At 43.6% G+C, this 10,142-nt stretch overlaps 1 protein-coding gene across 1 annotated transcript; it reads right to left on the bottom strand.

Annotated features, from left to right (window-relative positions):
• Positions 1 to 8,045: 8,045 nt before the first annotated feature.
• Positions 8,046 to 9,925, bottom strand: LOC111604335 (vanin-like protein 1). The gene is made up of 2 exons (XM_023322434.2): positions 9,853 to 9,925; positions 8,046 to 9,789 (listed from the first exon to the last, which is right to left on the bottom strand). Exons 1-2 carry the CDS (start codon positions 9,910 to 9,912, stop codon positions 8,215 to 8,217), a joined length of 1,635 nt encoding a protein of 544 aa, XP_023178202.2. The 5' UTR covers positions 9,913 to 9,925; the 3' UTR covers positions 8,046 to 8,214.
• Positions 9,926 to 10,142: the final 217 nt, after the last annotated feature.

The raw sequence follows: 10,142 nt of genomic DNA on the forward strand, positions 1-10,142 counted from the left end.
CTACCCCTCTGTAGCTCTCTCTTTCTCTCCTTGTCTTTTTCTCCCTATCCGGCTCTCCGTCCTGTTCTCTCTCGAGAGAGAGAGGAGAGGAGAGAGAGAGAGAAGAAAGAGAGCTAAAGAGAGAGAAGATCGTATATAGATAGCGGAGTCGGAGTGAGCTCATGAGCGCTTCTCTCTAGACAGCGCGCTCTCTCTCTCTTCTTTATTCACTCTCTCTCTCTTAGTCCTCTCATCTCTCTCCTCACTCTCGGTCTCTTCCTTTCTATGTTTCTCTTTCTATGTTTCTCTCCCACCGTTTGTTTCTCCTCGTCTCTCCCTCTCTCTCTCTCTCCCTGCCTCTCTCTCACATGTAAATATAGTCTTGAGGCTTCCGGTCTTATTTCTTTCGTTTGGCCCCCACTTTGTGTACGTGGACAAGTGGCCCGCAGGCAATGCGAACAATGCGAACGTTGAACTTGAAAGCAATTGGCAAACGTAATTGATATATCAAGAGCGTAAGGGCAGCGGCATCAAAAGGCAATAAACGAATATACGAAATATGGCAAATAATTACTGAAGAAATAATTTTGAGACAAGCGAAAGTGTTCTATATATGTGCTCGACCAGCTGGATGCCCTGTAAACCGACTTAGAAGACTTGCCATAAAATCGATATATATCGAAAAGAAAGTAAAGGACACGAGTGGCATATAGAAAAGTGTTAAGTTACGTAAGTGGATTCGTAATATATTTACTAGTTCGATACATTATCAAAATCGATATTTATCGATGTTGGGCAAAGAAAAAAACTATTTTTAGACATAATTTGCATATTTTATTTAGTTATAATTAATAATCGATATATTATCGATATATTAATAATCGATATGTATCGATATCACATTTATATAACATATACTTTTCAATCAGATTTCTATTTACATTTGCCTGCATCAGTGCCCAAGTGTGCGCTAATATCATTGGCTAAACTATGCCAATCGATATGCAGTAATCGATAGCAACACCTATAGCATTCAACAAACGATATATCGCTACATAGCCTACCCTCTATTGTCACATACAATTCCTTCGCAGCAATATACCCGCTCTCCAAAACATTTTCTTGGAATTCGATTTATCGCAACGCTTCAGGCGTTGCAATTTAAATTTCTCAAATTTAAAGCCAATCGAAAACGAGACTCGATTAAGCAACAATTCAAATTACCAAGTCGATTCAAATGCGAGCAATTGTTGTAAAACACTTTCGCATTAGATGTGGACAAACATGGGACAAAATATGCAAATTAAATGAATTCCTCTTACGTGAGGCTATTGTGCGATTTGATGATCGAAATTAGCTTAAGCCATTCAATTTTATTGGTTTTTCATTAGAATTTGATGGGATTATGTGAAGCTTAGTTAGGGTGAGCAGAAGTGAGGCAGAATTACAACAGATTAAGTATAAGTAGGCTTAGGTTCGATGGAACTTGGAGTGCATAAACTTAGTTTGTATGAGTTAAGCTACCAATGATAAGTTAAAGTTAGATAAGGCAATGCAATGGACTGAGTGGGGTAAGGACTTATGCCTAAATAAAAACCAGATAAGCTTAAGTTTGGAGAGAGTTTAGCTGCAGGTAGGTCAGGGTTAAGGTAAAGGCTAGATAGGATAACGTTAGGGTCTAGGGCGTTAGCTTAGGCTAAGAGCTCATCATTTGTCAAATAACTAAGATAAGACTAGGGAATTCCCCTCTGCAAAACTTGTTGCTTGAGTCGTAGTCAAAGCTTTTCAACTTTCAGGCATGTGTCCAATTTTCCTAGAGCATTCGCAGCTTGTGGCTAGTTAGACATTAAGTCAAACATTATTCACTCAAAGCCTAATACTTCTTTTTACACTGGGAAAAACAATAACACGACGTGAATGCCAAATTGATTTCTACGACTCGAAGCGGAGGCAGAGGCAGAGGGGAAATACCTCGAACGGAAGAAATATGTAGAAAGGAGTAGAAGGACGCGGCGCATGCCTCGCAGCATAATAATAAAGCAAAAATATGAAAATCAAGTAAAATCATTTCCATTCAAATTCAAATTCAAATGGCATGCCACGTGGGCGGCAGGTGACAGGAGGCGTGGCGCCAGCTGAAAAAGCTGCAAAAAATAACGGGGGCAAGCGGGAAAACTGAAAGCTGAAAACTGATATTCAATTCAATCAGTTCTAACCCACACTCGAGAGGGAGAGAGAGAGAGAGGGAGGATGGAGGAGAAGGGGGAGAAAGCCAACGGGCAACAATGCCCAGCTGTGAATGCCACTGTTTAGGGGCGAATTTTGGGTCGGTGGGTAACGGGGCTCGAGTTGGGGCGCTGAATGGATTGTCAGACTTTTTGATTTTGTGGTCGTCGTCGCCAGCGACGTCTTTGGCCCTGTTGTTTCTGTGCGCTGGACGAGTGTTGAGTACTTCACGACTCGCAACCTACAGCATATATGTATCTGCGGGCTGATATTAAGTCAGCCCCAACTGCCAGCCGAAGCACTCCACGCCCCAGACTCGCGCGCGACCCTTGAACCCCGCCAACATTGAAAACATTTCACTTTGGCAACTCGGGGGCAACTTTACAATAAATTTCAGCAAATAAATCAAAATGTAACAGAAGCCAGGCGGAATTTTCAAGCGCCAGGTGCCGCCTCATATAAAAAGAACCCAAGTGTAAGCGAACGGCGTGCGCGACTCAGGCATACCCTATGCAAGCTAGCTAAAGCTGACTAATACTAAATGCAATTTGAAAATATTTTTATCCATTTCCATTTCCATATCCATATCCATATCCATATTCATATCTGTATCCATATCTATATCTATATCTATATCTATATCCATATCCATATCCATATCCATATCCATATCAATATCTATATCCATATCCATATTCATATCCATATTCATATCCATATCCGTATGTATAACCATATCCATATCCATATCCATATCCATATCCATATCCATATCCATATCCATATCCATATCCATATCCATATCCATATCCATATCTATATCCATATCCATATCAATATCCATATCCATATCCATATCAATATCCATATCCATATCCATATCCATATCCATATCTATATCACTATATTTCTGCCCTATTTTACCTTCATCTTTAACCTTGCTATTATCCGTATCCTTAGTTTAATGAGTATCCTCAGCCTTCTCCCTTAATGTATACCTCTACTTATCTAAGTCTGTATAGACATCCCTATACCTCTACTTATTCCTATGCTTATCCCTATATCTACTCTTAATCCAAACTCTATTCTTCTGCTTATCTGTATCCCTATGCTTAGCCCTGCTCGTATCGCTTATCCCTATCCTTAACTCTTAATCTAATCCTCGTCTCATCCCTATCCCTACCTCTATCTCTATCGCTCTTTCTATCCCCATAGTTATCCCAGTGCCTTTCAATCCCACAGCCAATTCATATTACCTATTATATGCTTATCCGCCTCTCGGATAACTATTCGCGCCTCCTTCCTTCTATCTCTATCTAAATGGAGCATATAAACCGGCATCTGCTTCCCAACGCATAGGCTATTTCGCAGGGTATAATAAAGGCAAAAGCTGAGACACCATTGAAGCTGGAAGGCGTGGCCGCGCCATAGCCGCAAAACTGAGCCCCGACGACGAGCAAACAAAACGATCCGAGCACAACAACAACAACAACAAAAAGGAATAATAAAAAACAGAACAGAAAAGTTTTTGATTTTTGTGAAAAATGTTTTTCGTTTTTGTTTTCGGTGTGTGAAAAATGAAAATGTGCTGGCAATGCCAATGTTAACAGGGGATAGCTAAGTAGGGAGCGACGGGAGCGACGGCAGAGGAAGGCAGCGGAAGGCGGCGTTCAGGTTCACAATGAATGAAATGTGATGGCGTCGACAGGCAGTCAGTTGTGGGCGTGGCAGACGGCTGCCCATGAAGTTTGTTTGCCCGCCAGCTGACTACAGATGCTGTCGCGGGAGGCAGAGTGTGAGCAGCAGAGCTAGCCGGACCAGACCGGAAGCAATGAGACAATGGGGAGATGTGCGGAGGAAAGGTGTGTTTGGGTGAGGCTCCTTAGAGCCCATTTTTGGGGCCACACTAATTGACTTTTTATGCGCTGTTTCTCTGAAGCCAGCCCAGCCCAGCCCAGTCTCCCCCTGGGGGAGGGAAGCTAGCTAGCTAGCTAGCTGCCTGCCACCCACTTGCTGTGATCTCTGTTGGCCAATGGCTAAAAGTGAACTTGGCCCGCAAAAATGTTGGCAAAACTTCAGCTCAAGTAAAACGCACAACAAATGCTGCCTCGAAATGTTTGAAATGCTCCCCAGACCAAGCCAAACTTTTGGGGGGGGAGAGGGCGCAACTTTCGTTGGGGTTGAGCGTGGAGCTTGCAGCGGCGAGTGTGGACAATTACCTTGATGACAATTTAATTAGATACAGCAAGTGCACAATGAGAATCATATTAGATGAACTGCTGTTCGCATTAGCGCGAATTACATGAGGCGGAACAGCAACAACTTTCAGCTGTTAATTTGGCAAGACAGAAGCAACCCAAATCGAGGCTCTAACTGTACTTTTCTTATAGAAAGTGCCCAGGAAAATCTGACACAGACTAAAGTCAGAAAGCAAGACAGGTTAGACCAGTCGCCCTCTTGCCTGGTCGCACTATATATAACATCTATATAAGTGGGAATGAAAAGTTTTTCTGTCATAAAATGAGCTCCAATTGTAATGCACTAACTGCGTCCAAGTTCTTTTTTTTTTTTTGGCTGCCATCAGAAACAGACGCTAACAGAAACTGAATGTCATTTTTTTCATTAAAATTCGCAACAAGTTTTTGCATCGATTTTTGATAGCTGCCCAGAAAATTTGCTGAACAATTAGCGCAAATATTTCACTTCTCTGTGAAGTTAACCAAATATTTCCTATAATAAAAGAGAAGATAAGGAACAAGTGAGAGTGCTCTAGTTGGCAGTGCTCGACTGAGAGATATCCTGCATTATATTTTTGACTAATTTGAAGTATTCAAGGAGTTAAGAAATAGAACCTGAAACATTGCAGTTGCAGCTTGATAACGAGGAGGAGTTATGTCTAAAATTTTAAGTTAGTAGCGCCTGTGGGACGGACGAATAGACCGATCAACAGACTGATGGGCAGAGGAATGAATAGATAAACGATAAGACGGACAAAGAGACCGACGGATGAACGGACGGATGGACGGATAGATGGATGCAGGGATAGACGGGCGGACGATTGAATGGACGGACGGATGAACGGGCAGACAGACGAATGTAAGGACGGACCATTGAACGGACGGACAAGCGGATGGACAGACAAACAGACGATTGGGCGAACGAATGAACGGACAGATGTTGATGGTTACTTCTAAATAGGAATATATATTTTATCTAAAAAACATGAACCATGCCTTCTACCCATTACAGATATTATATAACCTATTAGCTTTCCATGAGTACGGGGTATTAACAATACCTAGCAAGTGAAAAGGTCAATTAAGGCACTTTTTATTAGACGTTTTTATAGACCTGTCACGTAATTAGTTACGCATAACAACTGATAATAAAATATATATATGTATATTATATATACATTTCTGATCCATATCTAGAGAGGAGTCATTGACGTCGTCTTATCTCTGTGTCTGCTTGGCTAACTGTAACTGAGATTAATCTCTCTGCTCTCGCATCATAAAAAGTGGCCTTGGCTCAGCCAGCTGGGACTACTATATCATATAGAGGCAATTCGAATGAAGTGTTATCAACTATATCCTTGTTTGTTAAGCTCTTTAGTTTTTTACGGTTTTTATTACTGAACAAACTATGCTGCATTCTTCTCAAGATATCTGACAAAAATAGACATTTGGTTATATGGCAATAATACAGATTAATGCTAAGCTGAACATATATATCTACATCGCTTTGATATAGCAAATAAAATCCCAAGTTTTAGTGCCCTCAACATATTGTAGATGGGAACTCGGGCAACAGGGAAATATTTTTCATCGGGATAATGATAAAAGTTGAGCTAGCCATCTCGCTGTCAGCTTGCCCTGTCCATCTGTCCATCCGTCTGACTGAACTGGATATTGGATAATAGATACTGAATGCTGGATATTGATTATCGGATAATGAGTAATATATATTGGATAATCGATAGTGGATATCAGTTATTGGATAATGGATTATGGAGAATGGATATTGGATATTGAATATTGGATAAGGGATATTGCATAACGGATATTGGATATTAGATATTGAACCTTGTATTTCGGATAAAGTGTATTGGATAAATAGTGGACTATAATTTATTAAGCTCAAAGAACAAGCGTATCCCCATCGTGCTGGACTTTCAAACGCCTCAGGATAAGAAGTTTACCCCAAGAAATTGGAGAAATCTTGAAAGATAAACCTTATTTGATGTGTATTACAAGAGCTCTATAGCAATATTCAAGATTAGTCAAAGCTAATTGCAGAAAGCACAAGTTGAAGCGAATGAAAGATAATTCACAATGGCTATATCAATAAAAAGTGTGGAAAGCTTGAAGAACTTAATGCTGGAGCACTTGAGGGCACGACGGGACAGGAGTTTAGGGGATGCCTGGATGTGGTAAGCCTTGACTCGCTCTGCCCACCTGTCCAATTGCCAATTTTCAGCGAATTCAGAGGCGTGGCAGTGCCAACAAATGAAGTTAAAGCGCGCGAAGCGTGGGGTTAGGGTGGGGGCACAGCGTGCGTCCAGCAGGCAACAGCTCCACTGACAGGCGGTGCGCAGCATGTGGCATGTGGCATGCGGCATGTGGCCAGCATCCACAGCGCACCTTCAAGCGCTGCCCCCCTTCGCTCGCCGTCCTCGCCAACGCGCTGCCTGCCTCGCCCACCCTCTGGCCTTGTGCAACAGCCTCATTATAAATAGCGGCGACTGTTGCACGGCGGCGACGCCGACAGCGACGGCGACGTCGACGCTCTGGCTACCTGTTGGAAATGCAAACACGCGGCTTTGCAACCAGCAGCGACGCTAGCAGCGACGCCAACGCGCACGCGCTGGAACCAACTCTCCACACGCAACAGAACATTTCGTGTCGTTTCGTTTCAGCTCCTCTCTCTGGCGCCTGCTCAAGCTACACACGCACCCTGCCCCTGCCCCCCGACTCTCCGGCCACTTCCAAGCAGAAAGGACGCTTGGCGCAATTTTTGAATATTCTGGAAGCCTTTAGATGCAGTTGATGCTACGGAAGAAACTTTCGGAGAACAAATTTTCATCTGAAGATCATTTTAAACGTAACGAGAATCAACTAAAAGCTGAAGTACAAGCGCACATAATGCGGATAACTTATTTAGCATGATTTATGGAGTTTAAATATGATTAATCCTTACCTTTGTAGAGTTTCATTGGCATCTTACCAAACGTCTCCAAGCTCTTAACAAAAGCAAAAACACATCACAGATAATACAATACCCTAGGACCTTAGGAACTATGAATTAAACATAAGTTCACTTATCCGGAAACATGCAGCTGGATGCTAAATTGGTGCAGCAAGCTAAATTAACAACCGCATAATATATATAATAATAAATAATCTTTTCCGGATAAAACTTATCCTATCCTAACAGGGGAATTAAACCCGTCGGATAACGGATGTAGCAAAATAATTTCAGATAAAATATGACAACAAAAAAACAGCTGCATATTAATGTATAATAAATCTTATCCAACTATACAATAAGCATAGGATAAAAGTTCCCGTAAAGAAATATAATATACATATGATCCCAGTTGAAGATCACCACACGGATAATACTTATCGTATTATGCCAAACGAATAACAACACTGGATAAAATTGTACAGGACTATCGCGATAATACACCAAATAATGGCGACCAAAGTTGGTAGTCAATCCTACAGTAACAGTCGGATAATACATTTTACGATATTTACTGCCGGATAATGTCAATAGTTGGTGATCAAGCAAATACTAACAACCGGATAATATATATGTTTTCTAATAGTGTCATTTTATCTTTCTCCCTAGCTGTGTTTGCAAATTGGAATTTATTATGTATAAAGACTTATCTTATCCGCAAGTGATCTTATCTTAAGCTGAGCAAAACTCTTATGAAACATTGCAAAAAAAAATATCAAAAAATCAAAAAATCTTGCTATTTTTGGTAGATTCAATATTCGCTCAGTGTAGCAGGATTAGAAGCGGCAAGAGTAGGAGACCCAGGCATGAGAGGGACGCAACGGCAACAGCTGAGCCGCGAGCATTCGTCACAATCGGCTGTAGATGGTCCAGATTGTGCGTGGTGGGCAACTGGCTAAAGTAGTTGGCCCAGATGCCAAAGGTCAAGAGGTCATTCTTCGGCTGCACTAGCTCCAACAGCACCTGTGTCTCGGACAGCAGACGAGCCAACGGCGTTTCGGTCCAGTTGAACTGCGTCACAGGCAGCGGCATCATCGACCCATCCAATGTGCTGGGCATGATCAGGCGACGCCGAGCAGCTGGAAATAGAGCCTCGATGCGTATGCGCTGGAAATAGTGGCGATTGGCCACATCGAAGCGGCTGGGAAAGATGCGTCCACAGCTGGAGAGTTCGTCGTCCACGCAGGCGAAGAGCGCACAGACCGCCTGTTCGCTGCGATCCACCAGGATGAAGGTCGTCTCATTGCCAAAATAGGCGCCCAGGCGATAGCGATAGGTGGCATATGCCACGGCGCTTTCGATGGGACGGCGCTCCAGCTGGAAGCTGCAACAGAAGCCGCCATGGCATATCTGCTGCGTCACATTGACAAAGTCCGACGGCAGCAGCTGCGTGCTAAAGATATCCAAATTGTAGTCCCTATAGGTGGCCAGCTCGGTGTGTCGAGCTGTGATCAATTGTGGCTGAAACGCGGGCAACGCTTCCGGCTCAACGGCGCCGCCTAGCGAGCGCTTGGGCAGACGCGCCTTGAGCAACTTCAGCGTTGGCTGCTGATAGATGGCAGCGATTTGGCGGCCCGAGCGTCCGGCATAGATGCCGGAGCCACTTGTCCGTCCGCTGGGCTGGCTGCCATCGGCGGCCAGGAGATTCACGTTGTTGGCAAAGGCCCAGCCCTCCTGCAGCTGCAGTGCGCCCAGAAATGGCAGCTCCGAGAACCAAAATGTCGGATAGATAATGTCCGTAATATTCCGCTCCAATATCAGCTTCATGGCCGGATCATAGAACAGCATGTCAAAGCAAATGAAATGACCGAAAGTCACGCCAAAATCTGTCTCGAACGTGGATAAGTCAGGCTGGCGCAGCACAGCCGACGAGTAGTATTCGCGTCGCCACAAATGGGTTTTCCTGTAGCGCGATATGACGCGGCCGCGCCGATCCAGGACGATGTTCGTATTGAATTGCCGAATCCCAGAGGAGGGACACGGATTCAACGCATCCGAGCCGTAATCCTTGCCGCACAGCTCCTTCTCCACCACGTTGATGACGACGTAGATGTTGCGGGCGCGTGTCGCACAGGATATTTCGACCAGGAACAGCTCGTAGTCGGGCGAAAAGCACGGCGTTATCTTCTTATCCGGATCTGGCACGAATGTCGCATAATCCCTATTATTCAATACATATTCGGGAAAGACAAGAATATCTAGCTCCGCGGTATCGTTCGACTCGAGCAATGCCAAGAAGCCAGCCGTTGCCTGTGTAACCCTCTCCTTGGCGGTGCCAGACTCGACCGGATACTCGACAACTCCAGCAAAATAACTTTTATCCGTGGGCAGCGAGAGCTGCAAAGGCACAAAATCTCAAACATAATTATATAGATATATATTCATAGCTCCAATATATACCTGTCTAGTGTTGGCTATGCATATGGCCAGGGAGAGCAGTCGTACAACTGACGCGTACATCTTAATGCAATGGCTCGGTTAACACTGAATCTTGGCCTCATTCCATGCGCAAAACGTAGGCTAGCCGAATTACTGTTATATTATACATAAGTACGACTAAGATCAGCGACTTCTGGGCCATAAAAGAGCCGTTAAAGTAGACGTTTAATAGCTAGCTTGCAAATTATGTCAGTCAAACTACGTTATCTGCGAAAAGAATTATGACTTGCCGATATGCACTTTATGATTTG

This window comes from Drosophila hydei, unplaced genomic scaffold (genome assembly GCF_003285905.1).
Source record: "Drosophila hydei strain 15085-1641.00,03,60 unplaced genomic scaffold, DhydRS2 tig00000237-arrow-arrow-pilon, whole genome shotgun sequence".
Classification (NCBI taxonomy): Eukaryota; Metazoa; Arthropoda; class Insecta; order Diptera; family Drosophilidae; genus Drosophila; species Drosophila hydei.